We start from the raw sequence: 19,190 nt of genomic DNA on the forward strand, positions 1-19,190 counted from the left end.
TAGGGTGATTGTCCATATTGGGTAGAAGACCCCTATTGATTTTGGGGTCACAAGTTCAAAGGACAAGGTCACTATTACCTTAAAACTGAAAACAGTTTCCGGAGCATAACTTAAGTTCCATTTGGCCCACAGTGTTCAAACTTCATAGGATGATTGTCCATATTGGGTTGAAGACCCCTATTGATTTTGAGGTCACAAGGTCAAAGTTCAAGGTCACTATTACTTAGAAATTAAAAACAGTTTCTTTAGCATAACTTCAGTTCAATTTGGCCCACAATATTCAAACTTCATAGGATGATTGCCCATATTAGGTAGAAGGCTCCTATTGATTTTGGGGTCACAAGGTCAAAGTCACTATGACCTTAAAACTGAAAACAGTTGTCGGAACATAACTTAAGTTCCATTTGGCCCACTGTATTTAAACATCATAGTATGATTGTCCATATTGGGTAGAAGACTCCTATTGATTTTGGGGTCACAAGGTCAAAGGTCAAGGTCACTATTACCTTAGAACTGAAACCAGTTTCCGGGGCATAACTTAAGTTCCATTTGGACCACAATATTGAAACTTCAAAGGAGGATTGTTTTGTGAAGGAGGTAATACTTTATTTAATTCCCATGTCTTACAAATGCTTCATCTTTACTAAAAAAAAAATCACTTTCGGGCATATAATGCTCCGCCTAGCGGTGCTCTTGTTTAAGTATTTGCCAAGTTACAATTTAGCACAAATATATCTGTTGAGGTAGAAGGTCAATGGTGACACTTCTTGCACAAATTCCAGCCCTTTCAGCTACACTGTAGTGCATTATGCTTGTTACAGGGTGGTTGGTTTAGATTTAATAAAAGATGATCAGAAGTCAAAAGTACTGAAAAATCATTTTTATTTGTTGGGAACTAATTTTTATGGATAGGTCAACCCACAAATGATCTAACAAAATTTCATTTTGTCTGCTTTAAGGTTATTTTGCATCCAATTATTTATATTTTACCTATTGGGTACCCACGAAAATGTTCTTTGTGACATAAGCACAAAATTTCATGCTCACGAAATTATGTGATTGACAGTAGTTGTGTCAAGGAAAACAACAACAAATAAAAACGACACAAAAGGAAGGAAGCTTTACTCAACATGAGCCACACCATGATAAAACCAATATAATGCGTTTGCGACCAGCATGTATCCAGACCAGCCTGCACATCCGCGCAGTCTGATCAGGATCCATGCTGTTCGCTTACAAACCCTATAACAAGTAAAGAAACTGGAAGCGAACATCATGGTACCTGATCAGACTGTGCAGATGTGCAGGCTGGTCTGGATACATGCTGGTCGCAAACGCATTATATTGGTTTTATCATGGTGTGGCTCATGTTGAGTAAAGCTTCCTTCCTTTTGTGTCGTTTTTATTTGTTGTTGTTTTCCTTGACACAACTACTGTCAATCACATAATTTCGTGAGCATGAAATTTCGTGCTTATAACGTCACAAAGAACATTTTCGTTGTCATGTTGTCACGTCGTGGCTCATATATATATTTTTTTTATAGCTTTGCACAGTGCTAGAAGTAGAATGAGTAGGTCCAGTAACATTACTCCCTTGACACCTCAGACGGAGGCAGCTCGGATCCTTGCTCGTATTGGTGATGAAGTAAAGGAGCAGTATGGTGCTCGTCTAGCAGCTGCCGTCAACCAGCTGACCTACGAGCAAATCAACAATTTGTCATACTCACAGTTCAGGGATATAGCTCAGTCTGTGGTGACAGCAGAGGTTCCTGGCTGGAGACAGGTGAGTAATCTTAGACCAGACATTATTGTACATGTACTAGTACAATGTATATGTATTTTATCATACCACGCATGACTTTGTCTGTTTCAATGAACAATTTGTTATATCACCATGTTAAACATAAATTAGGGAACGTTGATGGTTCTGCTTACATGTAGGTTCCCATTTGTGCCTGAAATAATGCACAGAAGTGCATTCCCCTAGTAAAGCTGGAAAGTCGCCATATGACCTATACTGTCTAAACCAAAAAAAATTCCTCTCAGGGTGATGGTACATATATTTAACTCATGAAAATTAATGTCAACCTCGGTTTAAGTCTCATTCATGGTTATGATCCAGTAATAAATAACATGTAGTTGAGTGTGCTGTATTTTCTGACAGCTTTTATTTAAAAAAAAGGAATAGACAGGATTTTTTAGGTTATAGAATATTGCCGCAGCTACAAATATAATAATGAAACCTGAAATTGCAAAAGTGTGGCTTTGAATTCATTGTTATTTAGATATCACTTATTTACAGGTAGCTTTATTAATGGTATTTGGTCAGAAGATAATCTGGGGAGCTGTGCAGCATGGCCAAAGACATTTTGGCAATGTGATTGATTACTGTGCCCAGTTCGTTGCCGAGAATGCTGCAGAATTTATTATAAAACAAGGTGGATGGGTAAGTCATTATCTTGTTAACGTTACCGTTCAGTTATTTTTCTCATTTTATTGGGAAAAGACCTTAGCCTCTTGTTTTTGGGAAGAAATTTGCTAATACTACTGTTTTGCGAAGTAAAAACCCTGGTTTAACTTTGGACTTTTGTGAAAACTGCATGATTTTAAAGAAAATTTCTATTGGAAAGAGGCCCTTTATAGGCCTCTGTTAAGAGGCTTTTTATAGCCTTTGTTTTATATGGTGAAAAACACTGCATTATGAAGGCAAAAGTGATTAGCAAATCGTAGAGCAAATCCAGCTCTTACTGGATCTCACCTTGATACCCCAGAATTGATAATGGACGGTACTGGGACAAGTCCATTTAACAAAGTCAGTAAGTTATTGGTTAATATACCAGTATGAATTGTCAAGATGTAAATCATCAATAGTTTTTAAGCTTAATTCTGAGAAATTAGACTTGTGCCCTACTGTATGGTTGTTATTCAGCCAGGCAACCTGGGTTTGATTCCTGGGCAGTACAGGTCACTTGCATTGTGATTGATCATAAAACTCTTATTACGGTCATTTCCACTGTACCTCTGATCTGGCATGTATGGAGGTTATGAGCTCCTTGCGAAAGTGAAAGCAACTAGTAATGGTTAACTGCTTGACAGCCTGCCCAGGTATGATGCAGTGAATTCAAAGTGGCTTACACCTGTACTACCTACACAACCACCACTTGTGCTTGCAATGTTAGCTTGATGTTAATTTGATTCCTAGCCACCTACACAACCACCACTTGTGCTTGCAATGTTAGCTTGATGTTAATTTGATTCCTAGCCATGTAGACTTGATATATAATTTGTGATTATAGGCAGTCTTTTGTTGATAAGGTCATCATTTAAAGGCACATCATTCTGGCCTTTTCTCCTGTACCAAGGTAAATTTTAAAAAGAATTGTGTGTCTAAAATGATTGATATGATAGATGTTGTGTCACACATTTTACTGGAAATGCTTTTCTTCAGCACTTATCTCCTAAGCATAAGAACAAAAAAATTCTTTTTATCTGTTATCCCTTTAAACTTTACAAATGACATTGATCTGTTAATTTAGATGGCAAATGGTGAATTTGACAGATCATATGCTGTTAATTGTGATACAATCTGTCGTACTTGGTTGTAATTTTAGATATTTCAATGTCCTGGAAGAATTTTTTTACCTGGGTATCCAACCCATTGTCTTTTATATTGTAGAGCTCAGTGATGAACTTTGACCCCAGTTCTGATGCACAGAGTTCAGCAGAGTTTGACACTTCACCAGAGATGGTGGTAGATTACTTCACAAGTCATGATGTCACTCAAGTAGAAAGTGAGAAGTGCATACATGATGAGTCTGAAGGTACAAACAATATATCACCAGGTATAACCTGTAAACTGCTACATTTTAATGATAGATTTACCCTGTTTTAAATTTTAGAACAGTCCATTTGAAGTTTAAGGGATTTCAATATCAAAATACACACAGCATGGAGTCCACACGGGGAGTTAAGACTAACAAATTTCAGTTCCAGTAGGTTAAGAGATAATATTAGTTTAAAACAAAGTGAAAAATAAAGAAAGCACTAAATAGGCTTTTGATTATGCCAAGTGTGCTTGCATTTTCAACTCTAACTGTCTAGAGATTAGTGTCTTCCATGACAAACTGGATAAAATCTCTTACTTCGCATCACTTGCCCCTCACTACTGTAGGTTTGATTCCCCATAGGAACTGAACAATGCACTATTTCATGGGAAGTTTCTTTAAACAGTTGTTTCATATGAGGGATGCTCTATCCAGTTATTTCATGGGAGGTATGCTCTTGAGAGAGATGCTCTATCCAGCTATTTCATGGGAGGGATGCTCTATCCAGTAATTTCATGGGAGGTGTGCTCTATCTAGTTATTTCATAGGAGTGATGCTCTATCCAGTAATTTCATGGGAGGGATGCTCTATCCAGTTATTTTATGGATGGGATGCTCTATTCAGTAATTTCATGGAAGGGATGGTCTATCCAGTTATTACATGGGAGGGATGCTCTATCCAGTAATTTCATGGGAAGAATGCTTTATCCAGTTATTTTTTTGAGATGATGCAGTATGCTCTACAGAAGACCAGTGGTTCTACTCTGATTCCAGTAATGCTGGACTATAATATTTCCTTTTCAATGAGACTAACAAGCAAACAAAAAAGATGAATAACCATTATTATCTTGCTCAGGCTTCCCTTTGTTATTCCAGAGAAAGGAATTTAATATCAAAATTAAAAACAAAAGCAGCCAACAGTTCTGTTTAATCACACTACATGAATATATAAGCAGACTGGGCTGGTTCTATACTGGTGACAAAGGCCAGTTATCATTGACAACTAGAATTCAAAGAATATACATGTATTAAGGTTTAATATTAGTCCAGACTATTTGACATAGATGATGTTTCTTTTGAACCAGGTTTTAAAGAAGACAAAAGTGAAAATACAGAGCAAATACTGAATGATGATCCAAATTTGAGTCCCAGTCACAGACTTACTGTTTCAAATGTAGTCAAACCTAGATATGCTTCTAGTGTTGGTTTTGAGTACACAGATGTTATAGAAGACATGGCAGGGGAAGAGATTGGTTCTGATTCTGAAACAGATGTTAATTTGGCATTTGTTCAAAAAGATGAAGTTGAGGCAAATGTTGAAGATACTTTGCATGATGACGTAGAAGAAAATGGTGATGAAGCAGTTAAATCTAAAGACCAGCTGAAGGATGATTCAGAAAAATGCCATGATAGAGATAGTGTTAAAGGGACCAATATACTGGAAAAGCAGAGAAAAGAAGACATTCCAGGGGAGACTGTAGATGGGAGAATATGTAGTGATAAATATGAAACAACAAATGATCTCAATTCCAAAAATGTGATAGATTATGCAAAAGCTGATAGTTATGACAAGGAGTCTGTTTACGTTAGACAGGCTACTCCTAGTTTATTTGATAGTGCTGTTGACAGTCTGAATGAAGTCAAAGATGTAAATGGCAATACATCTGATAAAAGAACAGAAAGTGGTCTCAGCATTAAAGTAATGAGTAATGACAAACATGGAATAGTTAGTGAAAGAAATGATATTGTTGGTGAGACAGGTGTTACTGAAGATGACATTGAGATTGCTGAGGATAAATCAAATGGTATTTTATATTTGAAAATTAACTCAGATGATAGCGAATCTCTTAATAATAATGCTTCAAAATATTTACCAGCAAGTGACCAGTTCAATAAAAGCCAAAATACTGAAAGAATAAAAGACACAATAAATAGAGTGGCAGGTACAAATGCTCAAATAGACTTGGAAGGTGGTACAGAACAATTAATAAATGATGATGAGCTTAGAAACATTGGTGAATCAAATAAAAATAACAATCGACAAACAAGTGAGGAGGATGTCTTCATTGAAGTCATTGATCCTCATAGCTATCAAGATTTCCAATACGAGAGTGATGGTGAGTCGACAGAAAATGAAAGTGTTGAAAAGGAAGTAGTTGAAGATAATGAGGGTTTGGATATTGAGGAAATTGATGATGTATGTAAAGACACACAGGGTTCTGAAAGGGAGACTATCCAAGAATCTCATATGTCAGAGAATCTGAAGAGAATAGGTTTCAGAGTCGCTGCCCTTGCTTTTGCATTGTTAGCAGTTGGGATAAGTGTGAGGTTTTCAACACTTAATAGGTAGTATATCTCAAACAATGATACTATTATTGGGACTTGATTTGGTGCAAAGGATCATCAGGGGACACATGCAATTGGATCTTATTTTTGGAGACGCACATATTTAGTATAGAGTAATTCAAGATATTTTGTTTAATGCGAAATTTCTTCTTATAAACATAAATATTATAAAGTAATTAAGTATGTTGTAATGTAAGTAAATTAATTACTAAACAATAAGTGCTCAAGACAGTTGTTGCAGTTCAGTAACAATGATAATAATTTTTTTTTTATATATTTAATCAGAATTTTTCAGGAAATATTAATTTTCGTACTTTATTGAAATACAAATACTATGTACAAGAAAGTGCTAAACAATTATTCAAATATTTTCTGATACTTTTTACACTGACTTCATTTGTCTATATTTTTATGAAATGAAAAAAAAAAACATGAAATAATTAAAGGGACTTTATTGTTTTTTGTTGTTTTTTTTTGACAAAACCAGACTGGAAATATTTTGTTAGAATGGTGTACTATTTTATGTAGATATGGACCAATAAGTTACATGTATATGTACTTTTTATACTCATTCTGTTTTATTCAGAATAATTTTTTTTTATTGTACAAAATGATAAAAAAAAATTGAAAACCATTTTAAATACTTTTAACTTAAAACAGACTAAGAATCACATTGAATCACATTAAAAATTTGGTAATTTATCTAATTCTAAGTGTATTTCTTTTGCATATTTTATTGTTTTGCTGCAATTGATCTATGCAAAAATTTCTAAGTTTTTAAGGTATTAGACCTTTGTGAAGTTCCTTTTATATATAGTAAACTCCACTTATACTGAAATTCAGTTGACGGCCAAATTTATATCATTATATCCGAATATCATTAAATATCATTATATCCGAGAGGCAACCAATTTGAAAACAGCTTCAGGACACGGCTGACAGCATCGTTATAAGAGAGATATCGGTACTGTATTTATGCGATATCTTTATAAGTGGATTTTACTGTGTGTATGTACTAAATTCCACGAAATTTTTGGTAAATAAAAATGTTCTTTTATAATAAATTGTGCATATACGGTCCCCTAGAATTTTGTGATACAGTTCATATATCAAAGTACAAATGTATTAAGGAATAGAGTGAAGCACTTAGAAAGATTTTTATAAGATTTGGAAGTAATGTTTTAGTACATAAGTGCCATATACATTTACTTTTAATTATAAGTTTTATTACTTGCTCAATAGTTTATCTAGTGAAAGATTTTTTTGAGATCATTTTTGTTACTGGTGAAAAATATATATTAAGTGATAATTCACATTTGACATTTCACAGTGGATAGGTGGCTTGTATTAACAACTATTGTTCATTAAATGACTCAGTCAAAGTGAACCTGCATGATTTTGAGGCTTCCTCTATTTACACACTGTTGAGTTTGTTGTTGCTTATCTTTTAGACACTTTTCAGGCAATAACTGATTAAAGATTTTGTTTGGGAAAAAAAAGTTCTATTTCAAGTCTCCATGTATACTCTCTTTAGACTGCCAACCTAGATTCTTTACTGATTCACCTTCCAGCTTTTTTCAAGTCTTTTCTTAACAATAGATTGAATAATTAAATACACTAATTTTTGTTCGCCATAGCTTTTGGTTTTTTGGCCTACTTCAGCAGCAATTATTACAAAATACAAATAGTTACATACAAAATAAAGAAAGTGACTTAATGTCACTGAACAAGGTCATGGGAGATGCTGTTTGCCATCTCCGACTTCATTCCCGAGTGTTGACCTAGTTTTGTCAAATTCTGCTTGCCGTCTGTCATTTTATTCTTTTGTGTTGACCAAGTAATGTCAAATTCTGCTTGCTGTCTGCCACTTTATTCCTTAGTGTTGTTAATATGTTATCACTTTTACACAGATTTTCGACTGTCTTTATGTCAAGGTCAGTCCTGTGTAGTTTTTACAATTATTTATTCATATGAAAAAATGAAGACATTCCAAACGAACTGACTAATGAGGGTCAGGGACAAGAAACAGTTTTCTTAGGCCTTACGCCTTGAAACCTTTACTTTATGCAGAATATTTTTGATAGGTCAAATTGATCTTTGTTATAGTGATAATTTTATGCAGATTTTATGTTGTTTCGTTTGTTTTATTCTCACATTTTATTGAACAAAGTGTTGTATTTTTTTTACGAAAAGTTAAACTTTAAGTTAGTGATATGATTTGAGATTTCCCATGTATAAAGTTAGAACAAAAACTAATAGTTTTGTCATTTTAATATTAATCAGTGTATTACTGGTATGTTAACAAGTTTAATTATTTACTCACCATGTTGTTAATGTTATTAATTTATACATATATCTTTTGAGGTAAGTGATCAAAATTAAAAAAATTTTTTTTATTGATAATCAGAACACTTATCCATCACAATGTTTTATTAACCAGTCTTAAAATTTCATATCTAGCAATTACATGTAGTTGGATTTTATTATGCTCCCCGAAAAATTTCGGGGGAGCATATAGTCGGCGCCTTGTCCGTCTGTCCGCACTCACAGGACAGTAATTATGTGGCTAGAGGAACAATAGGTAACTGTTCTTTCTCTTTGATGTCATTCATTCCGTAATGCTTTTATGTGGCTATTTTCTTTTGTGTGGCTAAAAAGAACAAAATAGAGAACAATAAAGTAGCCACATAATTACTGTCCTGTGAGAACGTCCGTCCGTCTGTCCGTCCGCACTCACAGGAGAGTAATTATGTGGCTAGAGGGACAATAGGTTCTCTTTGATGTCATTCATTCCGTAATGCTTATATGTGGCTATTTTCTTTTGCGTGGCTAAAAAGAACAATAGAGAGAACAATAGAGTAGCCACATAATTACTGTCCTGTGAGAACGTCCGTCCGTCTGTCCGTCCGTTGTCTTGTCCGGAGCATAACTTGAAAACCCTTGGAGATAATTTGTTGAAACTTCATACAATGGTAGAGGGCATTGAGGGGAGTGCAGTGTCAAAGAACCATAACTCTATTTTGCCCGGTTTTTGAATTATCTCCCCTTATAGAAAAATCTTGTCCGGGGCATAACTCTAAAACTATAAGAGATATCAACATGAAACTTTGTAGGTGAATAGATCTCAATGGGTAGATGTGCAGTGCATAAGAAAAATAACTCTTTTTGTCCTAATATTGGAGTTATTGCCCTTTGTTAATTTTAACACTTTGAACTTTGTCCGGAACATAACTCTAAAACTATAAGAGATATCAAGATGAAACATTGTAGGTGAATAGATCTCAAAGGGTAGATGTGCAGTGCATAAGAAAAATAACTCTTTTTGTCCTAATATTGGAGTTATTGCCCTTTGTTAATTTTAACACTTTGAACTTTGTCCGGAACATAACTCTAAAACTATAAGAGATATCAAGATGAAACATTGTAGGTAGATAGATATCATTGAGTAGAGGTGCAGTGCAAAGGAACCATAACTCTGTTAAGCCTTATTTTTGAATTATCTCCCCTTTTAGAAAAATCTTGTCCAGGACATAGCTGTAAATCTATAAGAGATATCAACATGAAACTTAGATACATCTCAATGGGTAGATGTGCAGTGCACAAGAATCATAACTCTGCCGTGCCTAATTCTGGAGTTATTGCCCTTTGTTTATTTTTACTTTTTGAAGTTGTCTGGGACATAACTCGGAAATCATAAGAGATATCATCAAGAAACTTTGTAGGTTGATAGATCACATTGATTAGAAGTGCAGTGCAAAGAACAGTAACTCTGCCTTGCCTAATTTTGGAATTATTGCACTTTGAACTCTGAAACTACTAGAGGTGTACTTTCCTGTGTCCAAAACCTATTCGGGGAGCATCACCGGGCTCAAACCGGGCTCTTGTTTACTAAGTTTTGGTATTTTTGATAAAGATTTTAACAATATAATCAGATACCTATATACTGTATTTAACTAATCTAGTCTTTTGTTCTAATACTGTGTACACTCATTTATAATTAAAGGCCCATTATGCCTGAGGTTGCTGCCATTTTTATTTCACAAAAACCTATAAATTTTTGGTACTTTGTTACAATTTCCAAAAAAATACTCATTTTGCCATATACATGTTCTATCTTTGCAGCTTTTGCTTTGTTAGCAGTGCATATACATGTACATATAATTATAGTGTTTTGCTTTGTTGGCAATTTGTATTTTGTATGGAAGTGAAAGTACTAGTTTGTTTTCAATTTGCTACCTTAGCAACACATACTGCACATTCAGCGCTACTTTCTTCAGTTGTTACGCATCTAATATGCTCTATATCCATTATTAAAACATTATTCAACACATTTTTGATATTTTTAAGAATTTAATTGATGTCATAATGTGCCTTTTAACATAAATGGTATAATTTTTGTTATAATCATACACTTTCATCAGTGTATTTTCTCCTTCTTTATGAGAACAGATCTGGTTTGTAATAATCGCAATTTCTCAGGCCTATTTTACTGTGCATTAAATTCAAACCATGTCTTATTATACTACAATGCTAAACAAAACTATTTTCAGAGTTAGATAATTAGAATGGCTGTAAATGGGATTCATTTTGTTGAAAAAGAAACTTAATGCATTAAATGTTTTAGCTAGATTTTCACTGTATGCATCAGATCTGAATTCATTTATTAGATGGGCGTCCGTGGCCGAGTGGTTAAGGTCGTTGACTTAAAACCACTTGCCCCTCACAGCTGTGGGTTTGAATCCCGACAGGGACTTTGGATTCTTTCATGTGAGGAAGCTATCCAGCTAGCTTACGGAGCGTCAGTGGTTCTACTCAGTACCCGTTCGTGCCTGAAATAATGCACGGAAGGGCACCTGAGGTCTTCCTCCACCAGTAAAGCTGGAATGTCGCCAAATGACCTATACTGTGTCGGTATGACTTGAAACCCAAACAATCAAACATTTATTAGATTCTCATTATATGTATTTGTTTCATAAATTTACATCACAAAGTGATATAATAGCTCTATTTTCTAGTGTTCTATACTTTTGATCTCAGATGTGTTTACTAACAATGGTCCAATATAGAGTAGCAATTGTTATATTTTTTATTGTTATTACATACATGTATACAGATATACACCTCTAAACCACCACTATCATACATCCCTTTCTCTTAGCCTGCTAGCGGCAACTGAATTGCCCGCGTGACCAGTTCAGACCAGTGCAGATAAAGATCAGCTTGCACATCTGTACTGTCTTGATGATCATGGTCTGCACTGGTCCCTTTTCAGTTAGTATTTACTTTGAAATTTTCCCTATAAATGATAAATGGTTTTGTCCAGAGATGGCCAAGTCCATTTAAGATATTTAGTTCGATAAGATTTAAATCTTAATACAAAACTATGCATTGAATCATTCTTTGCACAGAAGCACTTCTTAACACACAGTTTCATACTATGAAGAAATTAATACATTAGGGATTAAATGAATTGCCAAACATATTTGAAATTGAAAAAGAAAAAGAAAAAAATATGTAAAACAGTGGTAGTTTAGAAGTGTGTATCAGTATTTTTTGTATTTTTATTTACAAAGTGCCTTCCATGTTTTAACCCTTACCCGTGAATTACCCAAATAGTTTGTTGACTTTACATTTCTTGAACAGTCCATTATATACTTTGGGGATTTCAAGATGAATATTTAAAAGTTGGTCAGCCAGAAGTATAAAGCCAGTTCAGACTGCATAGATGTGCAGAGTGACCTGGCTCTGTACAGGTTGTAAATACTGATTAACGTTCCTGTAAGATATTAACCAATACGCAACAGAGCAAAGAATAAACTGGTTTCAATATTGTTGTTGAAAAAAAGGATAACTTCAAAGGTTGTAGTTGTGAAATATTGTAATTTGTAACCAGTCTGTAAGATCCAACTCTATAATTAGCTTCCTTTCTAATGAACCTAGTACCGTCCAATTTTATGTAAGCTTCTATTCTTGTCCCCAGGTTCAATTTTTAAATAACTTTTAAATGAGTGATGGCCTTGTGGTTAAGGTATCTGCCTCTCAACCCAGGGATGTGGGTTCAAGCCCAACTAGGGTGAAGACCATGACTCCTCCGCATATAATACCAAAACCGGTTAGCTTCATAATGCGCGAAGGGGCACCTGGTGTCTACCTCCACCACTATAGCTGGGAAATTGCCATATGACCTATACTGTGATGGTGTGACTTTTAGCAGCATTCCTCCAGATTCATGCAACATTGTAATTTTCATGAACATTTTGAAAATTGATTCGTAAGTAAAATATTGTGTTTAAACTTTGCAAATGGCACTTTCAATTCTTGTAAATTACCAACAAGATGTCAAAATATGCAAAAAATAGCCCTTACTCAAGTTACTGTGTTAGTCAGGCAGTAGAAAAGGGGTTGGGGTGATGTATCTGAGGGGTGGTTGTCTTGTTCCTGTAGAAATAGTGATAAATACTGCAAAATCAGTCATAAATGATACATATGTAAAATATTATTTCAATCTTGAATCTCTTTACTTTTCTAATTCTTAAAATCTAAGTATATTTTTCTCAAGTTTGATTTTCTGGAAATATTTTGACTCGTCTGAAGGTATGCAGCTTTAATATCCAACAACGGTTCCAGAAAGCAATCCAAGAAAATTTCAAATACATTTTAAATTACAACTTAAATAAATATGTGAAAACTTTTTGTCACGAACAGGTTATTCCAAGAAAAATGGCCATTTCTAGCTTGTCTGTCTGGAAGAAAAAATTCGAGCCATTATGATTGCTGAGGCGTTGTTGTAGTGCAAGAATTTTAGTGTGTCATTTAAATGCATTATTCAAACATTTCAAAAGGAGGTATCAACTTGAAACTCGGAACACTTGCCTAGCATGTCAAGGTGCAGATGTGAAACAAGGGGCGTAATTCTGAAAATAATATTTTTGGAGTTCTGCCTCTTTTTTACGTAAGAATTTTAGACAGACGAGCGGCTTTATCACCGTGTGCGGTGTTTTTGTTTTATTGTTACTGTTATTTATGTTATCTTGATCTGTTTGGCTAGTTTAATGCCATCATATATCATATATTGTTATTGAATAATGTTATAGCTATGTTGATTGAGAATATATGTTTTGAAGATTAAAAAATAAAAGAAAAATATTTTTTTGTCAGAATTTGACAGAAAATCCCTGTACACAGTTCATATCAGAATCTGCTTTCCCCAAAGTGTTTGAATTAGAGGTCATTTAATTATTTAGGTTTCTAATCTCGAGTAGAATACTTAAACTACTGCAGAATATGCTGAAGAATTCACCCTATCTTAAATTTGACATACATTTTGTATTTCAGCCCTGTTTGAAAAAAATCGAAATAATATCTTGCACATAATATATTCAACACCTTATGCAAACCTTTATTACATCTGTAACTAGTGTAGTTCCCTGCCAATATTTACAACGGAAATAACGTAGTGTAAGGGGAAGGAACTCCAGAATAGTATGGACTTTCAAACTTGTCAAATCTTAAAAAATTCACTTCGTGTTTACCATCAAATTACCCTATAAAAAAGTTTTTTTTTCCTTTTTAAAATTCAATTTCCCGGGAAGTTATGGAAAAAACCGGGGACGGTAAAAACAAAAAGGAGAATGGGAACAATGGGATTAACCGTTAAAAAGAGAAAAAATTGAAAACAAAAATTTTAAAAACCCATTGCCTGTAAACCCCGTGGTACAATTAAAAACCCTGGACATGATAAAACCGGGGGAAAAACCATGGTGTTTGAAAAACGGTCCGAAGGTGAAAACGCGGGGGGTAAAACCATGTTTTTCCCCTTCTCCTTTTTTTATATTTTTCACCATCCTTTCCCCCCGGGGGTTTTACTTTTTTATATCGTAATTTTTAACGCCTTTTTATATGGAATCGGGGTTTTACAATTTTTATTATTTTTTTTTTACTTTTATATGCCCTGGGGTTTTCATTTGTCCTTTCCCTTTAAAAGCCCCATCCCGTTTTTTTTTAATTTTTTTTCCCATTTTTTCCCCCCTTTTCAAATTGGTTTCGCTTTCCCCTCCTGAGGCCCCGCCCCCTTTTAAACCATGTTGAAATTTCCCATTGCCACCTTTTTTACCAGATGGTTTTAAATTCCCCCATCCATTTAATTCAATGACCCTTGGGGGGGGGGGGCTTTTTAAAAACTTGGTAGCCCAAAAAAACCTTTTTTTTTTTAAAAAAAATTTTTTTTAAAATTTTTCTACCAATAAAAAAACCCCCCCCCCTGTAGGCATACATCTCTAGAAGAGTTTTATGCCAAATATCTAAGCTCTAGCTCTTTTGGTTTGTCACTAGAAGATTTCGGGGTTTTACAAGAAGAACTTTGGTAGAGCTTCATGCAAGGAACATCACAAAAGCTCACATTGAGGACATTAATATGTATGTTTAATACGAGCACGACTTATTTAATTTTACTGTTAAGTCTATATAACATGATGGCGGGCGTGTTGGTAAAATTTTTCGTGTCAAACTCATCAGAAAAAGAAAACACTTAAAACCACATCTGCAATTAGTACATTTTAATATTTAAGTTTTTAGTTATTTGAATCTCATGTCCCGTTTAGTCTTTTGTTTTTTTTATAAAGTCCTATCGTTGATGTCTTTGTTTAGATATATTTGTTTTCCGTTCCATATTTAGTGGTCTGTTCCATTCTTTTGTGGAATGCTCCATTAAGTCTGCTTTTATATGTTCCGTTACGTTTTCTGTTTTGCAACTGTCATGTGAATTAGTGTGAGTTGTTGTATCTTTTGTATGTTCTGTTAAGTCTTTTGCCGTCTATTTTTTATGTTTATTTCTTCTCTGTTTCTGTTCTGCTGTTCTTGTTTTATTAAGTCTTGTTTACTTAGGTGCCTTGCTGTTCTGGTTGAGTAGGTATAGAGAATTTGATTTTATGGAGTGTACCTGTTTTCTGTCCTTTCCACTGTGTGTCTTATTTTTTTATTGTCTTATTAATTTTTTTATTTGCTTTTTTTTGTTATAGTTTTTTTGTTGTCTGCTTACAGTAAATTGTTGTTCTCTTTTGTTTTTGTACTCTGTTAGCTGTTTTATGATCTGTAATGTTTCATTACTCTTTTACCGTCTGTATTCGTTAACATATTATATACGTGGTTATCGTTTCCTGTTCCGTTTTAGTTTTGTCTTGTCGTATCATTTGTCTCATTCCGTTCTTTTGTCTGTTCCATTTCGTGTACATGTGTCTTCTTCCATTAAGTCTCTTTTGTTTGTTCCATTCCTTGTCTTGTTCCGTCCTTATCTTGTTCCGTTAAGTCTTTTTTTTCTGTTCCGTTCCTTGTCTATGTGTCTTGTTCCGTTTTTTGTCCATATGTCTTGTTCCGTTAAGTCTCTTATGCCTGTTCCGTTTTGCGTCCTCGTCTTGTTTCCTCCTTGTCTTGTTCCGTTAAGTCTTTTTTGTCTGTTCCGTTCCTTGACCATATATGTCTTGTTCCGTTAAGTCTCTTTTGTCTGTTCCTTTTCGCGTCCTCGTCTTATTTCCTCCTTGTCTTGTTCCGTTAAGTCTTTTTTGTCTGTTCCGTTCCTTGACCATATGTCTTGTTCCGTTAAGTCTCTTTTGTCTGTTCCGTTCCGCGTCCTTGTCTTGTTCCGTCCTTCTTTTGTTCCGTTAAGTGTTTTTTGTCTGTTCCATTGCTTGTCCATGTGTCTTGTTCCGTTAAGTCTTTTCTGTCTGTTCTGTTTCGCGTCCTTGTCTTGTTTCATCCTTGTCTTGTTCCGTTAAGTCATTTTTGTCTGTTCCGGTCTTTGTCATTGTGTCTTGTTCCGTTCCTTGTTCCGTTAAGTCCATTTTGTCAGTTCCGTTCCATGTTCTTGTGTCTTGTTCCGGTAGGTCCCTTGTCTGTTCCGTTAAGTCTCCTTTGTCTGTTTCGTTTCGGGTCCATTTGTCTCTTGTTCTGTTAAGTTCCTTTTGTCTGTTCTGTTTCGCGTCTTTGTGTCTTGTTACGTTAAGTCCCTTTTGTCTGTACAGTTTCAGTGTCTTGTAGAATGTTTCGTTAAGTTTTTGTTGTTATCTGCCTGGTAACTTCCCTTTTTGTATGTATTTTCCTGTTCTTCTCCTCATCTCCGTTAACTGTTATGTCTAGTAACCTGAACGTCTCTAGAGTTCTATGTTCTGGTTTTGTCAGTCTCGTAGTCATTTTATTCTTTTAGTGGAGTAGCGGGGGATCGAACTCATGACCCCTTGATTAATAGGCAGACAGTGTAACCACTGCGCCATAGCGCCCGCTCTGAATAAGAACTGTTTTTGAAAGTCCTATATACATTATTACTTCAATGGCTAACAAGAATGTATTGTAATTAAATTTTAACACCTCTGTTTAGGTAGCCAACCTACGTGACTTTATTATATAGTCGTCAAAGAGATTATTACTCGATTTATGTAATATTTTATATATAACTTTGCTGTTACTTTAAGATACCCTGGAAATTTAGTGGAGGGTACCCGGAATTCTTAGGTATATCAGATGGTGTGATAATCTTCTTGTAGAATTTTCCTAAAACCGAGACTGAATTCCGAAATTTTCAAGAGCTGCTATGGTATCGCAAGCACACGTACCAATCTCCCGATTTCAGACATTTAAAGCAAATAAACGGGCTATTTTACATAATGAAACGAGAAACCTCTCATTGAACAAAATTGTAGATCAAAGCGCTGGAAGCACTGAATGCAACGGCTTAACTTGGGGTATTATAAAACAAAATAAACAAATAAAAGAATGCGACATGCCATTGCGTCATATTTAATTAGTGTCTTGTACATCTCTGCAGTTGTGTAATTTAAAGGTTCCTTGATGGTGCTATATTTTATGTTGTAATATTTTAGGACAGAATTAACCTTTTCACACCCAACTTTTCATTTTAACAGCAAATTCTGGTTAACACGAATGTTTATACTGTACAACTTTATGATCTTACTCTTTCCATTTACCGTTATTTAAATACTTTGCTCATAGACATGCTGCTAGCTTTAAAAGAAAATGGCGCATGCCACTAAACAATGATTAAAATTTACAAGCTATCTTAAATACACCGCAGTGGATGTCAGTGACGAAAAAGACTTAACCGTTTCACGGTTCCTGGACTGTATAGGTGGTTAGGTCTTATTAAAGAGGCTTGCAGCTCAAAGGATTGATGAGTACTGTGGAGGGGAATACCCGCCAAAAGTATATATATCTTGATTACATGTTCATATATGAAAATTTAACATTTTAACTTGACGCAAATGTCCAATTATGTAGTTTAAGGCTGGGGCAAGTGTCGTAATTATAGTAACTTGTCAAAAACGATTTTTTGTTGAGTTTTATTCCATTTCTCTTATTCACCCCTCCTATCCTTATTTTTTCTGGAAACATCTGAGGTACAAAAAAGGTAATAAAAAAAAAACAACAAAAAACAGTGGCCTAATATTGCATAATCTTAATCTCCCTAATACTTACTCAATTAAAAATTGATGGACTAGGACAGTTTTTAAAATGTGGACAATTTTGAATATTGTTAGCAACATAGCCATGTTACAACATTCAACATACAAACGATGCTTTCCGCATATATATAACCATCATTAGTTTTTAATTTGCATTTAACAATAATGTAGATTTAACATTTTGTTTCCTTCTCTAAATCTTTATAATGTCCTTCAATATTATGTCAGAAAATTTGTGTTAAAGAGAGTTTAACATTAACAAAATTACATGAAAAATCATGATATTTTAGTTTTTAAGTACTTTTTGTTTATTTACAATTAAAAACGAAACAAATTACACATAGTTTATTGATTATATTATATATATATTATTGATTATAACACCACATAAAATTAATGTTGCCTTCGAGCTTGATATTCCGATCTGTACTGGCAGCCGTTGTTTACAAGATCCTTATAATGTCAACCATTATTTGAAACACAAATTATGAGACGCCTGTAAATAATCCATATCTACAAAAATATTTGCCAGAGTATGATTTTTTTGTCACTGCCCGGAATACTCTGATTTATCGTAGAGCGACAATTTTTTAAACTATAAAAGTTAGGTATTTGTGAGAAGAAGACAATGTCCGTTTGGCATTTCTTCGTGTAGCTTCGGTATAAAATAGATTTGGACGGGATTTTCGTTGGTGTCATCGATTGTTTATTTTCACAGATGCAATAGCATTTTTTTACGCAACATTGTCAACTTTTAGCGGTTCAGTTGTAGAAATTTCAATGTTAACATGAATCAGATCTTGTCAAATTTCATGTATCGACTGTATCGGTGTTCGTATAACACAAAATTCTTAACACTGCTTACTATGGAAGATGTCATTCCATACATATATCTATATTCTGTTGATCGAGACCAAGTTTTTTTAAAGAAAAAATATAGAATTTGGCTTTATGACATTGAATAGGATCAAAGCACTGGAAGGGCGTAGGAGTTGCTGTATAACTAATACTATAGAGGTATAGTGAAAATTATTTGACAGTGTCATATAATTGTAGTTATGAATACTAAATGTGGAAATTGACTTTACGTAATGTTTTTAGGGGTTGTAACAGGGACTAGAAAGAGTCGGGAAGGGCTAGCGGTAGGGGATGATATCAGATCAAAGGGTCTTATCCCTGACGTCTACTCGACTAGCCCTTAAACATAAAGGGACATAAAACAACAACAACAACATTTAATTAGCAATTAAGCATTACAATGCTTTTAGCCATAATATACATTTGACATAAGGTGACAAATGACACGAGAAATCATTAGCAATCAAATATTTTCTGCATAGGGAAGCTTACACAATAAATTAACTAGTTTGACAAAGGTAAATTTAAATCGATACCAATATAATAATTATCAAATTTCTAAACTATTCCTTAATTTATTTGAAAAAAATATATATTTTGATAAGTTTAACAATTGTCTTTCATTATCTGTGGACATCAGTCTATCAAATTTATTAAGAGATGGCCACCTACAAAAATATGGTTTGAAGTAT

The 19,190-nt window shown here is 34.3% G+C and overlaps 1 protein-coding gene across 1 annotated transcript in view; it reads left to right on the plus strand.

Moving 5' to 3' along the window:
- Positions 1-13,356, plus strand: part of LOC132743889 (uncharacterized) — a 19,472-nt gene extending 6,116 nt beyond the window's left edge. Inside the window, exons 3-6 of the mRNA XM_060732478.1 lie at positions 1,545-1,783; positions 2,303-2,446; positions 3,677-3,842; positions 4,909-13,356. Coding sequence (XP_060588461.1) covers positions 1,545-1,783; positions 2,303-2,446; positions 3,677-3,842; positions 4,909-6,173 — 1,814 coding nt within the window. The 3' untranslated portion in view covers positions 6,174-13,356. The remainder of the gene's footprint in view (positions 1-1,544; positions 1,784-2,302; positions 2,447-3,676; positions 3,843-4,908) is intronic.
- Positions 13,357-19,190: the final 5,834 nt, after the last annotated feature.

The sequence above is a fragment of the Ruditapes philippinarum genome, unplaced genomic scaffold, assembly GCF_026571515.1.
Source record: "Ruditapes philippinarum isolate M1 unplaced genomic scaffold, ASM2657151v2 ctg53_1_1_1_1, whole genome shotgun sequence".
NCBI classification, from domain to species: domain Eukaryota; kingdom Metazoa; phylum Mollusca; class Bivalvia; order Venerida; family Veneridae; genus Ruditapes; species Ruditapes philippinarum.